Source organism: Parasteatoda tepidariorum, chromosome 9, assembly GCF_043381705.1.
Source record: "Parasteatoda tepidariorum isolate YZ-2023 chromosome 9, CAS_Ptep_4.0, whole genome shotgun sequence".
In the NCBI taxonomy this organism is placed as follows: domain Eukaryota; kingdom Metazoa; phylum Arthropoda; class Arachnida; order Araneae; family Theridiidae; genus Parasteatoda; species Parasteatoda tepidariorum.
Window position 1 is genome coordinate 65,731,352 of NC_092212.1, and position 23,663 is coordinate 65,755,014.

The window sequence follows — 23,663 nt, forward strand, 5'->3', positions numbered from 1 at the left end:
ATCGCAGGTTCTATTCCAGCTGATGACAGCTTTTAATTATTATTTCTTAATGTTGAAAAATGTATTTCTTAATTTTTTAAAGTATGCATGTTAAAAACTAATAATTAAACAAGTATTTAAAAAACTAGAAAGCTACACCCCCTGTTCATTTTGCACACTAACCCTCATGGTTGCTTCTGATTAATCATTGCAGATTAAGAGGAAAAGCAGTTTATTTCCATCTTTTTATTCTACAAAAAATACGATTGAATTTCTATTTACATTTTGAAAATGACTAAAATTTGGCAAATCAATAAAATTGGTACCTCCTGCAGAGTCATTACTCAGTGGACTCAAGGGCACTGAGTTCGAATCCTAGTGTTGACTGGTCGATACGAATTCTACACCCGGCTTACACCAGCCTCTGTGCCGAAGTAAAATATCCTCAGTGGTAGACGGATCATAGGTCCCCTTGTTGTCAGACTGACAGTGGAAAGCTTTTGTGGTTTTCCTCATAATGTAACTTAAATGCTGGTTAGTTCCATCAAAACGCCCCCCTCCAAGACGAAAATTTCTTCCAATACTTGATCCTGGAGTTCCCTTGTGTTCTGAATTGAGTTTAAAATTAGAAGTAAAATTAGAAGAAATTAGAAGAAGTTGAACATAAGTAGTCGTAAACTCGAAATTGGGTTGGCTGTTCAATATATAAAAATAAACTAATAATTTGGCCGGGATAGCCTGGTTGGCAGGGCGTTGAACTCGTGTTTGTGAGAATGGGATTTCGAATCCAGCCGGCCGAAGAATACCCATGTATAAAATGGTGACTGGTGCATGTTAAATCTGCCGTGGTCACAAAGTCCTCTAAGTTCTCACAACAAATCAATACCTCTGGGTACTGATCCAATTCTCTTGTCTTCTGGATTGAGTTCAAAATTATAAGGTAATTATTCAATATTATACGGAGTTAAACATTTGTAGTCGTAAACTCAAAATTAAGTTAGTTGTTAACGGCGTATATAAAAAAAATAAAACTAATAATCAAATTGTATTTTCTTATGTTCTTTCTAACTCCTTGCTTATTTTTGACACACCTTCATAATATTATGTTTCTAAGTCATAGAGCAGCAAAGCGAAATATAACGTTTGAAAAAAGAAACAATTTAGAAAAAAAATTTCGCAAAAAAAAAAAAAAAACATTTAAAATTCTAAATAACATAGATTCAGAATTTCAAGAAAAAAAACTATGTTAAACATATAATGGTGCTTCTAACATACCAAAACTTTACTCTGCGCTTATGATGTTCTTAAAATGAGTTTCTATATATATATATATAAAATGTAGAAATCTTTGAAACACAAGTGTAAAGTCAGTCCTCGCCTGTAGACAATGAGTAAATTTTAATAAAGCTATGATGTTTTTAAATTACTCTTGTTCTTGCACTGAATCCCTCAGTTATTTCAGCAATAAAAAAAACTGGTTTAAAAAATCCTTCGACACTAGAAAAAGGAGAACATAAACTTTAAATTTCATTTAATTTCACAGAATTTACCTACTAGATTTTTTCTACCAGATTTTTTTTTGTAAAAGGGGCAATTTTCTCTCTAATTGCCATTAGAAACAGTACGTACCCATTTTCCGTATCTTCTTCATATTGTAAAAGTCCAACTCTTACTTCACTATCATCGCTACTGTTATCCATTTTACTCCGTTATTATGGTTACATTTGTACCCAGATTGAAAACAAACAAAACCATTTTTTTCTTTCTTTTAAGTGTATCAAACTACGTTACAGAAACACTCGCGGCCACCGTCAAGGATGAGTAAGCCTGTAAAGAAAATTCGACACTTATTCTTTTTCTGTCTTTGAGCAACCTAGTTTCTAAATTAATCTAAAATGACTCATTTTTCGAAAAGCGAACAACTAATTTACTTCACAAAATCACTAAGCCTTAAAACTAAAGTTCATAATCACAGATTCTTACTTTCCTTCAGCAGTACACAATAAACTAAATCTATTAACAAAAAAATCTTTTGCAAACATTAGTTTTTCTAAGAAAACGATCGAAAATTAAATCAGGTGTATTAGTTCAGTTGTAGCGATGGCATCATTTTTTCGTAACAACTATGATTGTCGTAATGTCAAAGCGCAAGAAACATGTAAACAGCGCGTGAAATCGAAGTTAACATTTTTTAGAATAAATACTAGCCACAAAAAACGTTTCGAAATTAGCAGTTCGTCAGTTAGAGAGCAATCGGCAGTTAATAAGCACATAAATCGGCAGTTATAGAACATATTTTACAAAAAAAAAAAATATTATAATAATAATAATAAAAAAAAATTCTTGCAATTTTATTTTAAAATTCTCATAACTGTCAGAATTTATTACTGTACAATTTTAACTTAACCTTACATATATGCAGCAAAAGTTGCTAAGTTTGGTACTTAAAAATTATAAATAAATTTTTTTTTTATATCTAAGCTGAATTTTACACAATAGTTCTAAAAAATGGAATAAATGACTAAGCCTAGAATTAAGTTACAGAAAAGAAAAACGTTTTTACAAAAAACATTTCTTGCAATCTTCATTTTAAATTAAATGAATCTCAATAACTGAACAATGTTTCGACCTGGAAGCAGAATTTACGGAGAGATTGTTATATATTTAACACTAATAGCCTAGGAATTATTTTATAGTAGTTATGTTCACACAGCTGCAATTTGGTAAACATCGGAACAACGATCAAATATGAAAAAAGCAAATTTTTTTATTAGGATTTTTTCTTAAGCAAAATATTTTAGGAAGAATGAAATATGATTTTCAAACAAACTGAATACTGAAGTTTTGGAATTAATAAATTTCTACAATAGAATAATTTCCGCATACATTTGCATAAAAATAAGAAGATAATAGATTTTTTTTCTTCATTTTTCATAAAATTAGCTTTTTTTTAGTTATCATCTATGTTTATCTAATCTAGAAGTAAGTTCAGAGCATACTCACTTAGCAAGCCACTATTAAATAAAAGTTAGTTATAAATTAATTTTTTTTTCAACATAATAAAACCTAACTCTATCTAAACATTTAACTTCATTATTATGAAGTGATCTAATACTCTTATCTCAAGCATGACGCAACAATTTTCATACAAGCATTATCATCCTTTATTATTTCCATTATTTTTGACGAGCAAGGTTGTTTTTAACGCTAGAGAATAATTTTTTTCTCCTTTGCATAAATTTTTTTAACAGATCTTAGATACATTCATATCACTTATTTCAATTCAGCAATCGATTTCTCTTTCCAAGCTACAGTTGCTTATTTCATAAATGACATTTTTAGTATATTTTTGTTGAAATATATAAGTTTAAAAAGGTTATATATACCGCGTAAATGTTGCGAGAAAATTCTAAAGGAGTTAGGACACATCATCAGACTTGCATAGGCATCCATGTCCGGAAATGCCGTCATGCGCCGCTAGTGGTGCTGCTGAACAGGTTAAAAAAGGGGAAACGCCCCTGGCCACGTATGACAGCGTTTCCGGGAGTAGATTTCTAAGCAATTTTAATCCTGATGATGTGCCTTAACTCTCTTTCATATATAACGTTTTAAACTTGTCCATTTCGACAAAAAAAAGATTAATAATGTAATTTTTAAAGAATCTGTAGTTTTAGCAGCAAAACGAATTTCAGATTTGAAGTATTTGCTTGAATGGAACAAAATTTTGTGCCTTAGTGTAATTCACCTGTAGCAATACTAACAACTAAGGCTAGGATTTTTTCTCTTATTGAATCTTTTAAATTTTAGGATATTTTTTTCCCTTTAAAAACATATTTATTACGTTTTAGGTAATTTTTTTTTCAACATTTAAGTACTTTGTATTGGTTCAATTATTTTATATGATTAACTAAATGCCTTCTGCAACCTTGTTCTTTTCATTTCATGCATAGCGCTACCACTTTATTTTTTACAGGCAAGGTCGTTTGTAGTAATACAAGGAATACCAATTCCAGAAAAATTTAAAAAACTGGTAAAAAAAAGAAAAGGAAACATCTAATTATTATTAATATCTGACAACTAATTACTACCTACTAATACTATCGACATTAGTTAATTACTCTAAGCAAATTTGTAAATTTAATACCTGTGTAACAATTGACGAACTAAATTCATAAATTTTTCGACTATCTCATTTAAAAAAAAATTTCATCATTTAAGTATTTAGTCATGGCTTATTTCTTTTTTCTAAGAATTGTGTCTTTTACGTGATCAACTAAATGACTTCAGCAACCATGTTCTTCCCATTTCAATCTGTAAAAACTAAATGTTAATTTAGCTCGATTTTACATAATTAAATGTAAATTTACGAAAAATTCCTGATTAAAATTCTTTTTTATCGCTATAATGGATTTTTTTCCATTTTTAAAGGCGTGTCTTGATGTTCCATTTTCGAAATAGAAAAATTACAATGTAAGTTTATTCAGAAAAATCACAATTTAAGTTTATTGTCAACCAATTGCTTTTTTATATACAGGGGTGATTGTGAGCCCAAGTCGAAATTCCGGAAAATTTCTTGTGTTAAAAATAAAAAAAAATTTAAATTGAAAAAATATTAAGCTAGTTTTTTTTTCCCTTCTTCTCAATATTTCTTAGTTTACTTAAAATATATTTAAAATTTTATACATACCTATGATGACCTGGAGAAGTAATTAAAATTTACAAATATGTCTTTCTTTCTTGAGTTTATGATTATAACAACTATTTACTGATAAAAAATTAATATTAATCATGAATATAAGCATATATAAAGTATCTCTCTGGCTCTCCCTTACAAACAAATAATATAAACTGTGTTTTTAAGTTTCACCTTTGAAAATTTGATTTCCGGAAACTTCTGTGATCAATGATTTTTTGAAACGTCTGGACCTTTGATCTCCGGAGCACAATCAGCCCTGTATATACCTAATGCATAATTATTTTTGTATTAACTCTTAAAAATAAAATTATCTTTGTTGTATTTAGACTTATAGTCGACTATCATGACATATCTATTTCTTAGTAGTTATTATGTTCCATGACTGTACTTTTATAATAATATAAGTAATCACGATATGAGTAATATTTTAGAATATATTTTTCTACTCTTTTGAACATATTTAGTTCTGAACTAGTTATCTCGAAACTTTTTTAGCGTCACTTCAACTTTGAGATATCAAGAGTATATTGTATTTAGTCAAGCGCGAGCTTATAAAATGAAAATCGCAAGGGAATTTTTTTCTACAACAAATAAATATTTTTAAAAAAATTTATTTTTTTTAAATTGCAAAAATTTTTGAACAAAAAGGAATTTTAAAACAAATAATCTCGGTCAGTTCTTCAAATGTTAACTCAGTAGTTGCCTTTCGGCGGACAGAAGCTATTCGTATTTTCATTCATATATAAATTGTATAAAAATGTTCGGTTGAGACATATAAGTCAGGAATACCAGGACAAAACATTTGTTATAAGAATATAATACCTACGAGCCTTGTTGTTATGGAACAGGGTTGATTGGGAGCCTAAGTCAAAATTTCGGAAAATTTCTTGAGTTAAAAAAAAAAAACATTTTTACAATTGATTGAACAATTGAAAAATTTTAAACAAGGTTTCTTTTTCCCTTTTTCTCAATATTTCTTAGTTTACCTAAAATATATTTAAACTTTTACACATACCTATGATGACCTGGAGAAGTAATTAAAATTTACAAATATGTCTTTCTTTCTTGAGTTTATGATTATAACAACTATTTACTGATAAAAAATTAATATTAATCATGAATATAAGCTTATAATGTATCTCTCTGGCTCTCCCTTACAAACGAATAAAATGAACTGTGTTTTTAAGTTCCACCTTTGAAAATTTGATTTCCGGAAACTTCTGATCAATGATTTTTTGAAACGTCCGGACCTTCGATCACCGGAAACTTCCGGATCACTATTAGCGAAAATTCCGGATTTTTTCCGGAGCACAATCAGCCCTGATGGAAGGAATAAAGATTAACGTTAAATTTCAGATTTACGAATCTCCCTGAAATTTTTTATCCTTACAAATCTTTGATTGGCGAAAGTCCACAAATTAGTGGATGAAGGGGAAAAAAAAATCAAAGAACTTAAAATTCACTGACAATTTTTTCACGCAAAATATAAGTATATGCAAATTACAACCTCGTGGATAAAACAGGTATTAACACATAGAATAAGCTGCTGTATAAATATTTCCATCAATTGCTTTATCATATATTTTATGTGCTGTAATATGCAGAAGGGAAAAAAGATATTGAATCTTCAACACAGAATTTATTGAACAAAATTTTTTTCAATCAGATACAATTTTTTTCAAACATTTCACACATTATTTTGTGTTATACATGTGTACAGTGTCTGACTATGTACATGTTGTGTACAATGTTTATGTACAAATGTCTTGTGGACAACAACAGCAGAACAATATTAGCTGCTGTATAGGTATGTTTGTGTTATGAAATGTAATGTCTCCCTCTATATAGAGCAATAGGCGAGAATTCTAAAAATAACTTATAAGTTTACACCTTACAGCCAATTTGTATGATATGTTACGATATTCAACCAAATAAATTTTTAAAAACAAACATATTTTGGAAAAACAGAAGTTAAGAATACAAATTTCACAACCTTATACAAGTATTAAAATATATGTATTTAAAAATGAAGTGGAACAGCATGTTAAGACAAAATCAGATATAAAATGTAGCGAAACAACATAAAGTTGTTCACAAATCATTTAGCTATTATAATTTTATCTTCATTAAAAAAATTAATTATTTTTATTTCATTTATTTTAACATAAGGAGGACCAGAAATAGGTATCTTCCACCCCAAACAGAAAGAATTATTTTTCAAAAAGAAGTATTTAATAATAAATCAATTATAATAACAATCTAGTTTAAATATTGTAAATAATTTCCAATCTACATCATTTTAAATAAGTGAAAACTTTTTAGCTAAACCTTTTACATCATTTTAAATAAGTGAAAACTTTTTAGCAATAATTGCAAAGAAAAATTAATTTAATGAATTTAAGAAATTAAAATATCTATAGTTCTTAAATATTTTACATAAATGAACCTAATTTTATAATTAAAAAAAGAATTGTTAAAACATCATAAAATTTCAATACATAGAAATTATTAAACAAATTACATACAAAATACACACATAACTACAAATCGCATTTAATTTAGTTACAAATAGTAAATTAATTTTTATAATCAAATACTGTTAAGTATGAATAATTAAACTGATTCTTAAATAATAAATAGATTTTAAAATTCTGCATAAAAATATGAAGTTCAGCTTGCTTAATATTAAGCGTTCTTGTATTACTTATTGCTAAATTGTATTGATCATCTTTAGTTTCTAAAATTTTATCCAGTTTCACCAGTCACGGAAGAAACAGATTTCTTCCGAACAGAATGCCTATCCTGTTTTAAAATCACTTTATTCTATTAATTATTGAGTACTCACTTTAATCTATTAATTATAATAAACTTTAAAAAAAAGCGACTTAACATGTTCTTCCACTTATCTCAAGTTTTTATTTTAGACGATTCTCAGATACATATTTATTATTTCGAAGTTTATTTTATAAACAAAAGGTTCCAATGTAAGAAAATTATGGGGCAAGCCAAAAATTTCGCATATTTAAGTTTTATAATAAATAAAGGCCTAGCAATATATTTCAAACACGATGAAACAAATGAGGTGATGTTTATTAGATCCTGCCAATTCAACCTAAGGAGTTTTAAGATATAGCTGTTAAGGTGACAACCTGTTTAAATTGCCCTCTAAAATCAAGCACCATATTTGCAAAAATAGTATCACCTCTTTATAAGTTGACCTCTTGTCTAAGTGGACCATCAATTGGGAGGATCAAAAGTGGTCAACTTACATAGATTTAACTGTATTTTGAAAAACAGAAAAGCTATATAAGTTTTTTTTAACAATAAAAGAGGCTATACAGTTTATTAACACATTTCAATGCTAATGTGTTAAGTGAAATCTGTAAAGTTGACCACCTCATTATGTTGATTGCCAGTCAAAGTCGATTTTAATGATCACTTACCAAACTAGCAAAAGCAATTTTATTTCCTATTATAAGTTGAACACTTTTCTAAGTAGGCAATTGAATTGCTCTTGTTCACCTACGAAAGGTCAACTTGCAAAAGCTTTACTGTGAATTATTTTTTTGTGGGTTTGGCAGGGTTTAACATGTACCACTTCAAATAAATAACAATGAATTAAAAATACTGAATCAGTAAAAGTAATTGATTACAAATATACCTTACTTTCATCATTATAACACTTAAAATGAATTTAGTACCTATCTCAATCTATTAAATTAAGAAACAAAAAAGCAGTTACGATTTTGGTTATATATAAACTAATCTTTTACAGAAATAAAATTAGAATTGCACAAAAATAAATGAATAGGAAGTCCAAGGTACATAATCTTTTGAATTTTTTTTAAAGTATAAATAAAGTGATTTTGAAATTTAACAATTTAAATAGATCTTTAAAAGTTTTTTTTTTTGAAGTAAAAAGACAGTTACTGGTCATTAAAAAAAAAAAAAATCTTACTTTTGACATTTATATTTAATATTATAACAAAAATAGAAATGTCTTTTTTTTCCCTCCCTGGACAAAAAGTATTTAGAGTAAGGCAAATGCTAAGACAGAATAATTTGGATGATTTCATATAAGCTCAGTTATTAAGCAAGGCTTGTACTGGATGTGAAAAGATTTTTTAAAAAATCCTTTTATGAAAGAGTAATTAAACAGAAATAAAGCTAGACTTCAAGTTTAGATATATAGAAATGTTGTTAGGTGAGACACATTAAATCCACTTTTATTTTAATGCAATCAGAAGGATTTGTTAAATGGAAGAAGAAAAAAACTTTATTTCACATATAAGGTTTTTTCGTTTTTAAAAAATTATTGTCTTTAACAATTAAAATTATAACAGGTTCATAAAATGCAAAACCAATTAGAAATTTCAATTATAGCTGCCAGAATATAAAAATATAATTTAAGAGAGTTTTTAAGTGATAAAAATAAAAACAGATCAGAGAAAAACTTACTTTTCAACTATGTAATTTTTCTTCAGATGGGGAAAAAAAACACACAATTAAATTCTTAGAAAAAGTTCAGAGCAGTTTCTTATTTTTAACCTTCACACCAGTATTAGAAAAATGAGGCACCAGAGCAAGGAGTTATACCAAACAATAAACAGGTATTTAAGTCTGTTAATATCAAGTTAAAATTTAATAAGTATAACTCATTAATAAATTATAATGTAAATAAAAACTTCGAATTAACATACCTTTACTATTTTTTAAAAAATATTTTAAGTCAAAAAAATAGAACAAAAGCTTTTAGAACAAAAAGTCACTGTAGCAACAAAAAAAACTATGGATGCTAGGAAAAAGTTCTAGACAGTTTTTATTTTTTAACCTTCACATCTGTTTTAGAAAAATGTCTTGGGGGGGAAATGTAGAGAAAACGAGACATCGGAACATTGCCATAAGGAAGCAAAGGACCTAAGTATTAAGAAATGGAAAACTTTTATCATGAAACTTTTAAAATGAGTTTTACTGCACAAGCAAACACCATTCCAGTACAAGCCTCATCATTAAACACTTGAAATCTGTTTTACCCTCTTTCTGCCGCCAGGAACAACACTGTTAACATAAGAAGGCACTGTCTTCTGTGACTAGATTAGAAGTTTAATGGCACTAATGACTTCTCAGTTAATTAAGTGCAATAAATAATACATTTAGACATTCATTTTCTTTTTTTTTTCTCCCTTTAAAAGAATGAAGACATGATGAAAAGGATTGTAAAATACAAGTTGTTATACATATTTACTATACACAAGAACTTCAGAAAAAGTATCACAGTCACACAATTTTTTTTTTATCAGAAGATTCAGTTTCCCTTAAAAACAATCAACCCTCTTGGTAAAACACATTGAACACGTCAAGGTACAAAAGCTATCTGAAAGAAAATTAATAAACCGTTTCGATAAACATTTAAAGTACCACAACTGAAAACATGGTAGCTAGGAAACCTGAAAATAATCACTTGCCACACAGCGAGCCAGCAACAACGGAAAAAAAAAAGTGGTGACAGTTTTCTATTAAAATTCCCAATGTGTCCATTCAAAATTTTGATCCTTCAGAATCCATTATTTTGTGGTGGTAAGTTTTAAATGGATGCAGAGTTCTTTAACAATTCACATATTTCAAAGTTGTAATGCATACATTAAGTGTATTTTGCTCCCTAAATATTTTCACAGAAAATTCTTTCAAGTCAGTGTGTATAAAAAAATTATTTCTCCACAAATTAATATACATATATATATTTTGTTTAATTAACTTCTTACAGCTACAGATTATTTCTAACATGAATTAAAAATAAAATTTATTCTAAGCAAAAAATAACTGCAAAAAGTAGCAAGTTAAATGAAAAGGACCTATGGATACAGATTATTTCTAACATGAATTAAAAATAAAATTTATTCTAAGCAAAAAATAACTGCAAAAAGTAGCAAGTTAAATAAAAAGGACCTATGGATACAGAATATTTTTAATATGAATAAAAAATAAAATTTAATCTAAGCAAAAAAAAAAAAAATGCAAAAAGTAGCTACCTAAAACAAAAGGACCTACGGATACTGGTCACCGAGCGATTGAGTTTGAGAAAAAAGTGGCTATTAAGTCTTTAGGGGCCACTGGCTACTAGCTAAAAATTTAAATTTTCAGGTCTATTAGCCAGCAAATAATTTAATTTTGACAATTTTATAATTTAAAATTTATGGTAAGCAGCAAATATGCAGATTATTTTTCAGCAAAGTTTTACAATACTAAAAGTTCACAGCATTCAACAAATATTGTTTTATACTTCTTTAAAAAAAGATCAGTATAATTAGTTAATTTTAATCACTGATTTTACCTGCAGAAATTATAAGTAAGGGCTTTAATTACCTAGTGAAATTCAGGACAATTTTAAAAGCACCACAGAAAAAAAAAAGGTTGAATGAATGTAGAAAAAAATAATGTGATCATCTTACTTTAAACAGAGACTTAATTCGAATAGCCCTTAGACCTACAAATATATTTTGATGTTTTTTAAACATAAAGAGCACTCTAATAGTTATTAAAAAAATATGTTAGACTATCAGAATTATATTTATACGGAAACAAAAAATTAAAGAAAAATTTATTTTTTTTAAATTTTATTTTATTTTTTATTCCTATTCAAAAATTTATCAATTGATTTTGTAAATTAAAGAAATTTCACGGATGAATAACTTTTTCTTAGATCAAAAATACTGTAAATAAGTGCAAATTTGTTTGGAAGTTAGTTATATTCGTAAGATTTTACCTTTAATCCCTAAAGAAGCCAGCGTTTCCTGTTCTATTTTATATTATTAAAATGCTAAATACTTTTCACTTATTTTGATTTAAATTATTATGAAATAATGAAAAAAGGATGATAAATATGTTTTAAAAAATTCTGTGCCAAAGGGATAAGAGTTGGAAAAACACTATTTGGAAAAAAATCTAATGTTTATATTGTCTGAAAATCCGCATATTTATGGAGGAACATCAGGATAAAAATATTTTATGAAGGAGAAATAAAAAGTAAAAATTAACAAGTAAAATTTAGCAATAAAACCTTTTTAAGGAATGCATTAATTCTAAAAATAATTGATAAAGTATTAAGAAATTAAAACGTTTTCTTCAGATAAAATCAAAAATCAATTATGTATTTTAAATTTTTAAGAGTGATTGTTAATTTTACTTAAGTTTATATCAGAAAAATAATTATTTTATAAAAACAAAAGTATTACACATGACAAAATGTTATATGAATATTAAAGATTTAGAATACATTTCTTGCATCAGTATTATAATAATCAAAATAACATATTTTCTCAAATTAAAAGACATTATATAGCCATGCATTAGCAAAAAGAAAAAAAATTAAAGAGGTAGCTTTTTAATATCATTCTAAATTGTAATTGCACATATACAATAGAAGTATATGTGTATGGACAAATTAAAAACTAAATATACAATAGCTAGAAATTACAAAAAATATATATAAATAAAAATTCAAATCATACATAATCTTTAAAAACTGGATTTAATAATCAAAAATGATGCATACACAGGTAGAGGGTTGATTGAATTTTTCAACAAAAGCAATAAGGACATTAAAACACATGTGTTAATTTTGGTACATGTTAGAAAACTTTCATTTAACATGTTTTTATACACCAGTATAACAAGAATATAAAGTCTAAAGGATGTGAAAGTTTGTTTAGCTCCCTACATTGTATTGTCTTAATTAAATAATTATTTTTTAAGAACATACTTCAGAACTTTTTGTGAGTGATCCTGAAAATTAAAACTTATGGTGGATTAGAACTAATAATATACGAGTAAATGCAAGTAATTTTATAATTAAAATAAAGATCTTATTCCTAGAACTAAAATAATATTAACAGAACTGAGAACTTTTTTTACAAATCACAGAATTTACTATTTATACTATGCCAAATTTAAGATAGTAAAACAGATAAAATTTCTAATGTTTACAAATTATTTTTTACCGGTTATTAGTTAATACCAAACCACCAGATCAAGGGGAAAATATAGCTACTCAACTAATCTGTTTTGGCAATTTTTATACAGGAAGTGGTATATGTAATGAAAAGTTTTTAAGTTAAATACATCCAAGAGCTTTACATAAAACAGGAGTATAATTATCTTGGGTGTATAGTGCCAAATTTCATGTAAATTTTTATTGAAATTCATATGGTTGACAAACTGTTATATCGTACCCTTACAACCCCTGATTTTCTTAATCCTCTATAATTGATCTGAAGTAAGATTGCACTGAAATTTTCCTACACATATAATCAATTTAAGAGTGCCCTTCCTCACAGGAAAAAAAAAGCATGAAACATAAAAAAAAAACTTAAAAATGTTTTAAAAAACAAATCTATTTTGTGTGTAAATTTGCTAACAAACAATATTTCAGTAAAATTGTTTCATGGGGCGACTAATAAGGTTAGTTGACATAGCTAAGGTCAGATAATAATTTAAATTTAAAAAAAACTGGTCAAAAACTTAATTAAATGGTAGAGTAAAATAATTTTTAAAGTATCCAACTGGGTGGAAATCGGCAATTTCGACTATTTTTTCATAGTCTATATTTAAACTTTAGTTCATTAGCTTTCTCAATTTTTTTTAAATTTTGTGTTATCTGATCATTAGAATCGAAGTTGCAGTTGTTCCTGACAAATGAAACAGAACAGCGATTGTATACTATAAATGTATTTCTAGAAAAACATTGATTTTGAGAAAATCTCTTTACGCTAACACATATTATAATAAAAAGAATTACAGGATAATCATGCAATTGATCTAGAAAAAATTTATTTAGATATTTATGAATCATAATTTGTAGTAGAGCTGTTGGTTCATTAAATAATTTTAGTTTACATTCTCAAATTTGCTTTTATTTTGAAAAAATATTTGATAAAATTCACTTTAAATTTATGTTAGAATCCCTGCTGAAAATTTTAATTAAGGCTATTTTCAATAAGGTATAGTGCCAAACCTAGTCGGATACCTTAATAAATGATTAGTTTATAAATAGATTATAATTGCACGATAAAAAAAAGTTTTTTTTACAATTTTTCTATATCTTTAGAAACAAAACATAGAAAAAATTACACAAAAAGAATAAATTAGAAATTATAATTGCACATTTTTTTTCCTTTTTAAATAAAACACTTTGCAAGTTTCTAAGCACATTAAATAGAATTAAAAACTTACAGAAATTCGACACAACAAACCCAACTGGACATTGTATACTACGACTAAGCATGATTATTATCTCAAAAATAATCGATTTAAAATATATTTATCTCTTGTGAAGGACTATTCCATCAACTTTAGAAAAAGAGTGAGACATTTTGTCTGTTATGTGTTTCGTGTTGTGTCAAAGTAGCATGTTCATGTTGTGTACCTTGTTATCTGTGTAGTGTTGTGTGTGCGTGTATGTGTTATGAAAATAGTTTAACTGCACACAGTAACTCAACCACAGACTACAGGGATGCCACTGGGAACTTGCAGACTTTTCCCATGCAAGAAACCACAGCAAAAATAATCGCAGCAAATTTAGGAAACAAGAACTATGAACTTTGTTACTATTCTGCCACTTTCAAGAAACTGACATGGTAAAAAGAGAGCCTTCTGCCTTGTGAAGAAATGTTGTTAGAGAAATGGTTAACAAATTTTGAAGAAATTGTTATTTTTTTAATATATTTTGAGATTTTGTGTAAATAATTGGTGGTAAATAAAATTTGACACCCTAATATAAAATTTTGGAAAAAAAAGAGAAAAAAAAGACAAAAATAATAATAAAAATAAGCTTTTATGAATAATAATATAAGAATCATGGAATTTAGACAAAATTAAAATGATTTTTTCTTAACTGTGAAAAGGGAAACATAATAAGGCTTGTGAAAAATTCCAAATTGAACAGTCTTCAACAAACAAAAGACGTAACTATTAAAAAAATAAAAAAACTTTGTATTTCCAAATTTTAGATCTTTTTCTGCAAGGAAAAAAAAAAGAACTAAATTTTGATTTGAACTGAAAAATACATTGTTTTTAGAAAAGACACATAGTTAGAAATTGTTACTTTTTTTTAATTGATCTCACCCAGAAATTTTTTTACCAGAATTAAATTATTTTCAAAAAAGATACAAAATTATAAAACCTTAAATGATCCAAAATATTGTGTTATTTTTTGCCTGTTTTATTGCTTGTGGTGGAGGTATAATTCTTATACTAATTCCTAAGAGGCAAACCGCATACTGAATGTTTTTTTTAAATACCAAACCACAAAATTTTAACATCTTTCTTTATTTTCTTTATCGACGCAGAATAGCATACAAAGCGTTTCCTAAATCTCAACTTAGAATGAATCGATGAATGCATCCCTAGTTTTCTGCACAATTTATAAAGATATTCCCATTGATCAAACCGGTTGCTACAATAATTATAGACCGGAATGAAGCAAAAACTTCTGTAATTTACAATACAAATACAATAAATTCCATATATACAACATCACAGAAAAAGTTAAAAAATCTTCTCAAATTGAAACAAAATAAAATACACAGAAACATTTAGAAATAGAACAGAAAAATTATAATGGAGTTTCCAGCAACTATCTACCCAATCATTTCAAAAAATTTAAATATATATGCACAGAGGTTTAAAAATAAAACACAATTTTAGTATAAAAATTAAAATTCAAGCATATCTATTAAAAAAAATCAGGTTATATTATTAGTGATAGTCTTTACTGAGCTTAGGCTTTGAGGCATTGTTATTAAAATTATGTTGCCTTTATAAATGGACAGTATTATGTTCCTAAAGTAGTCTTCAGAGCAAATCTTTAAGGTGAAAACTTTCTTTTTTCAAAATCTTTTAAATTATTAAAGAAGTTTTATTTATATGTGTATCATACACAAGTAGGTGTAATCAAATAATAAGTAGCTAATTCAAAGCGTACTTCCTTTATATACTTGAACTTATATTTGCAAGTAGGTCTAGCCAATTATTCAAAGCTAATTATGTAAATTTGTGAATTAGTACTAACAATTAAAAAGTTACAAATTTATAGCTTACATATTTCATTAATCTGAATTAAAATTGACATTACCAATTTGAAGCTTACTTTATTCGTATAAACTAAAATTGACAAAATCAATTTAAAGCTTATTTTATTATATAATAACTGAACTGGCATAACCAATTTCAAGTTGATTTTATTTAGTAAACTTATATATATTGATACTATCATTTTAAAGTTTATTTTATTTGGTTATCTCAACTTACCACCGAGGGCAAATTGATAAAGTATATACACGTTTTTAGCCATTTAAATTAAACATTTATTTGTTAGACAACAAAAATGTTTTAATATAATATCACATTAAACGCCAAGAAAAAGATTCACTTGAAAAAAAAAAAAGAGAATGTCATCATAGTCATTTTTACAAAGAAAATAAAGTCAATGTGGATTTCATAACTCTCATATTTCCTCAACAATCGGAACTCTATTATTCCTCAACGAAAAGCTTTCCTGGCATTATAAAAACTGATCATCATAAAAGAAGCTGAGTTATTTCTTTTTGGTTTGAGACTGACATGTTCATACTGTAAGTTTCTCAGAGAGTAATAAAACATATGTTTCAGCAAATGATTGAATTAAAGAAATTTCGCTACAGCAGTTTCTTTTTATAATTTAATATGAAATTAATTTAATAATTTTAAAAGCTATAGCCTCCCATGGGCATATTTTGATCTGGAGCATTGAACTGAAACTGTTGATTAGCTGGATCAACTTGAGGAGCTAGATGTGAATCTTCTTCATCCAGGCCGAAATAATGCTCTATCATGTCAAAAGCTTTCTGGTAGATTTCCATGTTTTCATGTGATTGTAGGAATTCTATCTTGTCCAAACCTAAAAAATGAATTGACATAAATAATACTGAATGTGGTAAACTATAATAAATTAAACTAACAAAAGTTGTCTACAGGAAATACCATAAATGTTATGACATATTTAGAGGTAGTTAGATTGATAACTACATAGCAAACCATGACTAGAAATGTCCTTGCACCACTTAGACTTTGTAATGGGTCAAAAAAGAAACAATTTTCAAGGACATTATTTTAGAACAGTATGTATACTCCTAACCACTTTTAAAAAATACAAACTAAAAAAATAAATAAATTATAATTTGTTTTACATATGTGTAATTATAAGCAAATTTCACCACAAAAGAATAATAAAATTTTCCTTTTTTTTTTTGAATTACTTTGTTTAGAACACACAGTTTTAACAATTTCCAGCATAATTTTATCATTACTGAACAACTCATAATAGTTTGAAATCAAAGCACGGAAAATTATTGTAAAACTGCTGCATTAAAAAAAAAAACATCAATTAATTTAGTACAAGACTTCCTTAATCAAATAACAATTTTAAAATAGGGTTTCAATAATCTTAAAAGTAAAACAAAATTTTAATATGCCACTTAACATTTTTATACAAAAACAAATTTTAGTGGATGATTCCTTAATTTAACATTTAAATATTTCATGATTCTAAGTGGTTAAAACACTTATTAGTTTAATTCAAATTATAAAGCAAATAAATTTGAAATAACACAGATTCAATAAGGGTTTTAAAAATAAAATTCACAAACAATATAAAGTAATTCACAAAGAATATATTTTACCATAGCACCCTTCAATCATCACTGCATAAGGGTTGACAGTGCCCTGTGCTTTTGCATCTTGTTCTCCCAACCTCAATATATTTTCAAGGCCATTTAGTGCAACCTGGATAATCTTTGTATCTAACACTGTCAACAATTCACATAAAGGTGGTATACATTGCTGTTCAACTAAGTATCTGAAAAAGTAAAAAAGCATAATTATGATGTTTGTCAATCAGGAACAAAAATACTTATACTAAATTATTGCCCCGCTTATACAAGAAATTCTATCGTTTAAATAGAACACATTCTTAAAAAAAAAAAAAAAAAAAAAAAAAAAAAAAAAANAAAAAAAAAAAAAAAAAAACATATAACCCAGTAAAAACAAATCAATCGGTTCCTGGGGTGTTCAAACTGTGGCCCACTGACTGTAGATGTGTGGCCTGAAGAAGTTTCGAAGCACAATATTTTTTTTAAATAAAAAAAAAAAAATTTCGAAAATTTTGATCTGACTTTTAAGCCATGAATTTTTGATGCACTCAATTTGCACAGATTTTATTGCAAAACTGAATTATTGCCTGATCGCTTTTTCTGGGGTAATTGCTTTGGAATTCAGCATGGTTATTAAAAAAACCAATATTTTTAATATGATGTTACGATCCGCGAATTTGAGTAATCACTTTTTTACTTGCTTTTGACTGCAGATTTCACCATAAATCCATTCATTTTTTAACAATTAACAAAATACTAATTTTCATTTGGTTTTCAAAATCTCGATACTTTAAATAATTACTTATTGACACGGTTTATTTACTTATGTTTTTTTATTGCAATTGTTGCACTGGTTTACCATGTGATTTCATAAGACCATTCTAGATAATAACCTCACTACAATAACAGGATACAATGCTCATATGCAACATTTTCCTCAGAAATCAATCAATTTACAACAACAGTCTTAAAATGAAATTTTTGACGCAATCAGATTTGAAAAAGAATTTTTTCTCAAGTTAATTCACAATTTATATTCTTTTGATTTAAACAATTATGCAATGTGTTTGTATACTTATAAAATGTGGTGAAGATCAAAAGACATTAGCTTAACATTAGAAAAGAAGAGTCAAAATTGGTCATAGCATAATAAATAAAAACAACTTAAAAAATACAATATTACATTACTTAAAATCAATGTTGATAAAAAAAATGTACAAAAAATTAAAGCCAAAATCAGGCAGGCTTTATAATAAAGTCAATTTAAATCAAATCAAAAGTGGTTTATTTTTTTATTATAATTGTTACTAGGTTATAGGCCTTATTTATTGCACCTTAAAATTACTTTTTACTTATGATTTCAATTATCTTTAAAACTGAATTTGACAAAATGAATTGAAAAAATAAGAGTAAATGGAAAAAAATTCAAAAGTAATTTTTAATAGACATTACGCACAAAAAGGCAACATACATGTCAAATTTATATTTATGTTTAATAAAAATAATGATTGACAGATATTTTTATCAGCTTGAACAAAAGTAAACTGTAAAAGAATTAGCAATTTTTTATAATTTCAAATTCATAATGAAAATATTTAATCATTGCTGCATAATTCAATATTACATCATCTTTTTCTCCACATGCCCCAATTACTTTAAAAAAGCTATCAGTCAGTTTCGCGAAAATAAATACTTAAAAAACTATTCAGCCAGCCAGTTAAACAATAATTCAACAGTTTACCTTCATATAGCATGCACACATTTAGGACTTGTAGTTGTTTATTATTTCAAATTCATAATGAGAATATTTAATCATTGCTGCATAATACACTATTATATCTTTTTTTTCCCCTATTACCTTAATAAAGCAATCAGTCAGTTTTGTGGAAAAAAAAACATAACTAAAAAACTATTATGTCAACCAGTTAAGCAGTTTGTGGGGAGTGAGTCGTTATTGACAATGACAACACAAGTAGCAAGTCAACTGTTCAATGTGACCATCCATCGAAGTAGGCGTTCAGGGGTAATTGTGAGCCCAAGTCAAAATTCTAGGAAAATTTCTTGAGTTAAAAAAAAAAGAGTTTAAATTGAAAAGTTAGAAAAAAATTTAAGCAAGGTTTTTTTTCCTTTTTCTCAATATTTCTTAGTTTACTTAAAATATTTTTAAATTTTTACACATACCTATACCATTTACACATACCTATGATGACCTGGAGAAGTAATTAAAATTCACAAATATGTCTTTCTTTCTCGAGTTTGTGATTATAACAACTATTTACTGATAAAAAATGAATATTAATCATGAATATAAGCTTATGCAGCAATGATTAAATATTCGCATTATGAATTTGGAATAATAAACAACAAGCTCTGGCTCTCCCTTACAAACAAATAAAATAAACTGTATTTTTAAGTTCCACCTTTGAAAATTTGATTTCCGGAAACTTCTGTTCTGTTTGATCTCCGGAAACTTGCGAATCACTGTTAGCGAATAGTCCGAAAATCCGGACTTTTTCCAGAGCACAATCTGCCCTGGACTTTACCAGATCGAAGTGGGAGTTACTGCCAAGGTAGGCGCGTTCACATCTCGCCCGGATCACCAATGTGGGTATAGTAGCTTTCGACAATGTCAACCGTCATCTATGAAAAGGTACCCCACCGTAGAATCAAGTTAACACGTCTTATATACCAGTGAATTGTAACTTTGTAGTGGTAGAATGTGCACACGAGCGATACACAATTTGCATGTGCTCTTACCTCACTTGTTCTGGTGATCCTCCAGATGTGGCATTAGCTATTGCCCATGCAGCTTCTTTTCTTGTTTTGAATTCTGCTTTACTTAAGATTTCAATTAAAACTGGGAAGATGTTTGCATCAATAATTGCCTAAAAAAGAGGGGACATACTCAGTATGACATGGTATAACCATGAATAACAAGTAATTTAATCCAAGATAACTAAATTAGTCAGTGCTACTTTTTAGTGAATAAATCTACTAATAAAGGAATCAAAAATGAGCTTTTTGCATATTTCTACTATTTATATGAAATTAATTAGTGCAGTATAAGAGAAATATCTAATGTAACTAAGATAAATACTTTAAATTTTTACAAACATATAGATAATTAACAAAATTTAATGATTACAATCTTAACAGATGTTGTTTGCTATCTTTACATAAGCGTCATACATAAGTGCCAAAAGACTATGACACGTGTTTAGTTATTTAAGGTTAAACCATTTAACAGTTACTTAAAAAAAAAAAATTTCACCTTAATTATTGATACAATTATTAGTAAAAAAATATGAATTAACAGGTGTAAATATACTACTAAAAAAACATAATAAAAAAATAAATAAAAAATTACTACCGTATATTCCGGCGTATAACGCGCACTTTTAATGCAAAAAATAACATTGGAATTTACGGGTGCGCGGTATACGCCGAATATAAAAAATTATAAACTAAAAAAATTTAAATATAGAAAAATACTTTTATTTTAAAGAAATAACAAACCTATATACTTTATTGATTTTCGTTATTATATAAATAGTTCATTATATTCGTCTTCCGTTATTTCTTCAGGCACGTCATCACAATCTGTTTCGTCTTCATCATCTGTGTTACCCTCATCCATGAATAAACAGTCATCTTCTGATCCGTCCAGATTATTTGAAATGCTGCATTTTTTGAATGATTTTCTAACCATCTCAGGCTTAATTTCATCCCATGCTTTTAATATCCATTCGCACACTGTTTCCAAACTTGCATGACGCATATGTCCTCCTTTCGTAAAGGTTTTCTCGCCCTCCAACATCCAAGTGTTCCACTGTTTTTTTAAATTGGCTTTAAGAGCAGAAGTCCAATGGCTGAACTAATGGTGTCAATCTGCCCGTAATAACTGCCACATCGGTGTTACATTCTTTCAAAATTTTTTTTTGCATTATCTGTAAGGTGGGACCTAAACATGTCCCACACTGAAGGTCTTTCTGGTTTTCTATAGATACTAGACGAGATATTGCACATGTACAATCCAAATTTTCATGCGTGTTATACGAAGAGTATATCTTAAAATGTAAAAAAAGGTATTAGAAATTACGGGTGCGCGTTATACGCTGGGGCGCGTTATGCGCCGGAATATACGGTAAGTATTTTATGTGAAGAACAAATATTTAATATTAGAAATTTGTTCTTGGTGTATGCGCTTGTTAAAATGAATTTTAGAAATTTTTTTTATAATTGTTCAGAATTAATTCTTTGAGACAGTAATTCTTTATTTTTGAAATCAGTAATTTTATTTTGAATTATCAGATCCCCTGTAATCCTTTCACTGGACCCCAAAGTTATGAGAAACACTAGAGTCAAAAGCATCGTCAAGTCGATCAACTATTTTCGAAATTAAAAGAAATTTTTTTCCAAAAATAAATAAATAACATACTTGCCAACATTGAAGAAATAAAATAACGAAGATTTTATAAGTGAAATTTTTAGGCTACGAGTAATTTTGGTAAATCATGCATTATCACGCAAATCAATAAGAGAAATTCAAAATTGGAAATAATATAAGCACTTAAATTTTGCGAAGTAAAAAATAAGCATAAAAACCTTAATCTAAAGATTTTTAAACCATTATTTATAATTACTAAAACCATTAACACTCAACATACTGCAGTACTGGCAATAGCATCATCTATTGAGGAATAAGAAGTAGTTTTTGCCATAAGTGGATATTTTATTACCAAATTATTAATATATTTTTCTTACACTTCTTAAATAAATACGGAGAAATTTGAGAATATAGTGGTAAACAGGAAATAGTCGTAAAATACAGGAGTCTTCGTTAAAAACAGGATACTTGGCAGGTATGAAATAATGTACTTAATTATGTAATAATTTTTTAAAGAACTATTTAATTTCTCTCTCCAAATTTAAGAGGATTGTATCATTTTTTAAAATAATAAAGTTCATTAAGTAAAGATTTGTACACCTTACAATTCAAATATTTTTGTTTCATCATTTAACTAAATGATACATAAGAAACTTCCACTTACTTGTAATTAACTTCAGATAAACTACTTTAATAAGTGCCAAAATGGTTTGTTCCCTCAAATAGTTCTAAGACATGGCAAAATAAGTTCAAAGAAGGCTTACGAGAAGTTTATTTTCGTATTTAATTTGTTAACCTTTACTTTCCTTTGCCTTAAATACCTAGTGTTTAACTTATTAAAACCATTAGAATTCATACACAATTTGTAGAAATTTGATCATTAGGTGAAAAGAAAAGGATGTGTAGCACTTTGTACATAACATATCCTGAAATACAAAATTTACCTGTATCTGCTGTCTATTACCAGCAGTGATGTTAGATATCGTCCAACAAGCTTCTTTTCTGATATTTTCTTTAGGAGATGATAAAAGTTGCAGCAAATACGGCAGAGCGTTGCAATTCAGTATGACTTGAGTTTGTATGTCATCTCCTGTTACAATATTTCCAACCGCTCTCAGAGCTGCAGAAACTACACTTTGATTGTTATGCCTAAATTTAAACAAAAATAAATGTGTAAGCAATTTATGAAAAGAATTGGAAATAAAATTAAGTTTGATATCTTCCTTAAATCCAGGAAGAGTTTTAATAACAAAAAAAAACAGTGGAAGTTGAATACAGAAGAGCTGATAAGTATGAAACAGTGGTAAATTTTTTTTAAATAAGCATTGATAGATTTTGTATAAGAAATATAATAATATGAACAAAAAAGAGGGCGAAATCTGAACGTCTTTCTTAAATTAGAAAAGTTTCTGATGCTACGGACAATGAAAAATTAAACTCATTATAAAAAATTTGCTAAATATTAACTATAATAGGTTGCAAAATCAATAAAGGTAACAGTAGAAAAAGAGCATAAACACACCAACATAAAAAAAAAAAAAAAAATTATAGTTTATGGATGATTTTCTCAAATGTTTAGGAAAATTCATCCCAGAATTAACTTTATGTTGGTGATTTCCTTATTAAGACCATACATTTAAAATCAAAAATTTACAAATCAATGACCAGCAACAAAGAAACTTTATAAATAAAAATTTAGGGACAGTTTTAAATTGCAATTGCTAAAAAAAATTTCATAACTGTCCCCACACTTAAATGCTTTAAAAACAAATGTAGAAAAATTTTATTACAAAAAAAAAAATAGTTTTTGCAAAATATATGAAAACTTTTCTATAAAATCTATCCCTATTTTTTTAAAGAGTTATTGTATTTCATACAAAAAAAACTTTTTTTACCTGCTTATAATTTCTAAAAAAAA

At 27.2% G+C, this 23,663-nt stretch overlaps 2 protein-coding genes across 3 annotated transcripts in view; both read right to left on the minus strand.

Annotated features, from left to right (window-relative positions):
* LOC107457207 (organic cation transporter protein) overlaps positions 1–1,992 on the minus strand; it is a 64,894-nt gene extending 62,902 nt beyond the window's left edge. The window contains exon 1 of the mRNA XM_071185930.1: positions 1,609–1,992. Within this exon, the coding sequence (XP_071042031.1) occupies positions 1,609–1,679 (71 nt within the window). The 5' untranslated portion in view covers positions 1,680–1,992. The remainder of the gene's footprint in view (positions 1–1,608) is intronic.
* A 4,302-nt stretch (positions 1,993–6,294) lies between these two features.
* The window catches only part of LOC107457201 (karyopherin alpha1), a 29,929-nt gene continuing 12,560 nt past the window's right edge, over positions 6,295–23,663 (minus strand). For both annotated transcript variants that reach the window (XM_043052585.2, XM_043052584.2), the window contains exons 10-13: positions 22,690–22,894; positions 20,116–20,243; positions 17,389–17,564; positions 6,295–16,607 (exon numbers count right to left, since the gene is read on the minus strand). In XM_043052585.2, coding sequence (XP_042908519.1) covers positions 16,414–16,607; positions 17,389–17,564; positions 20,116–20,243; positions 22,690–22,894 — 703 coding nt within the window. In that variant the 3' untranslated portion in view covers positions 6,295–16,413. The remainder of the gene's footprint in view (positions 16,608–17,388; positions 17,565–20,115; positions 20,244–22,689; positions 22,895–23,663) is intronic.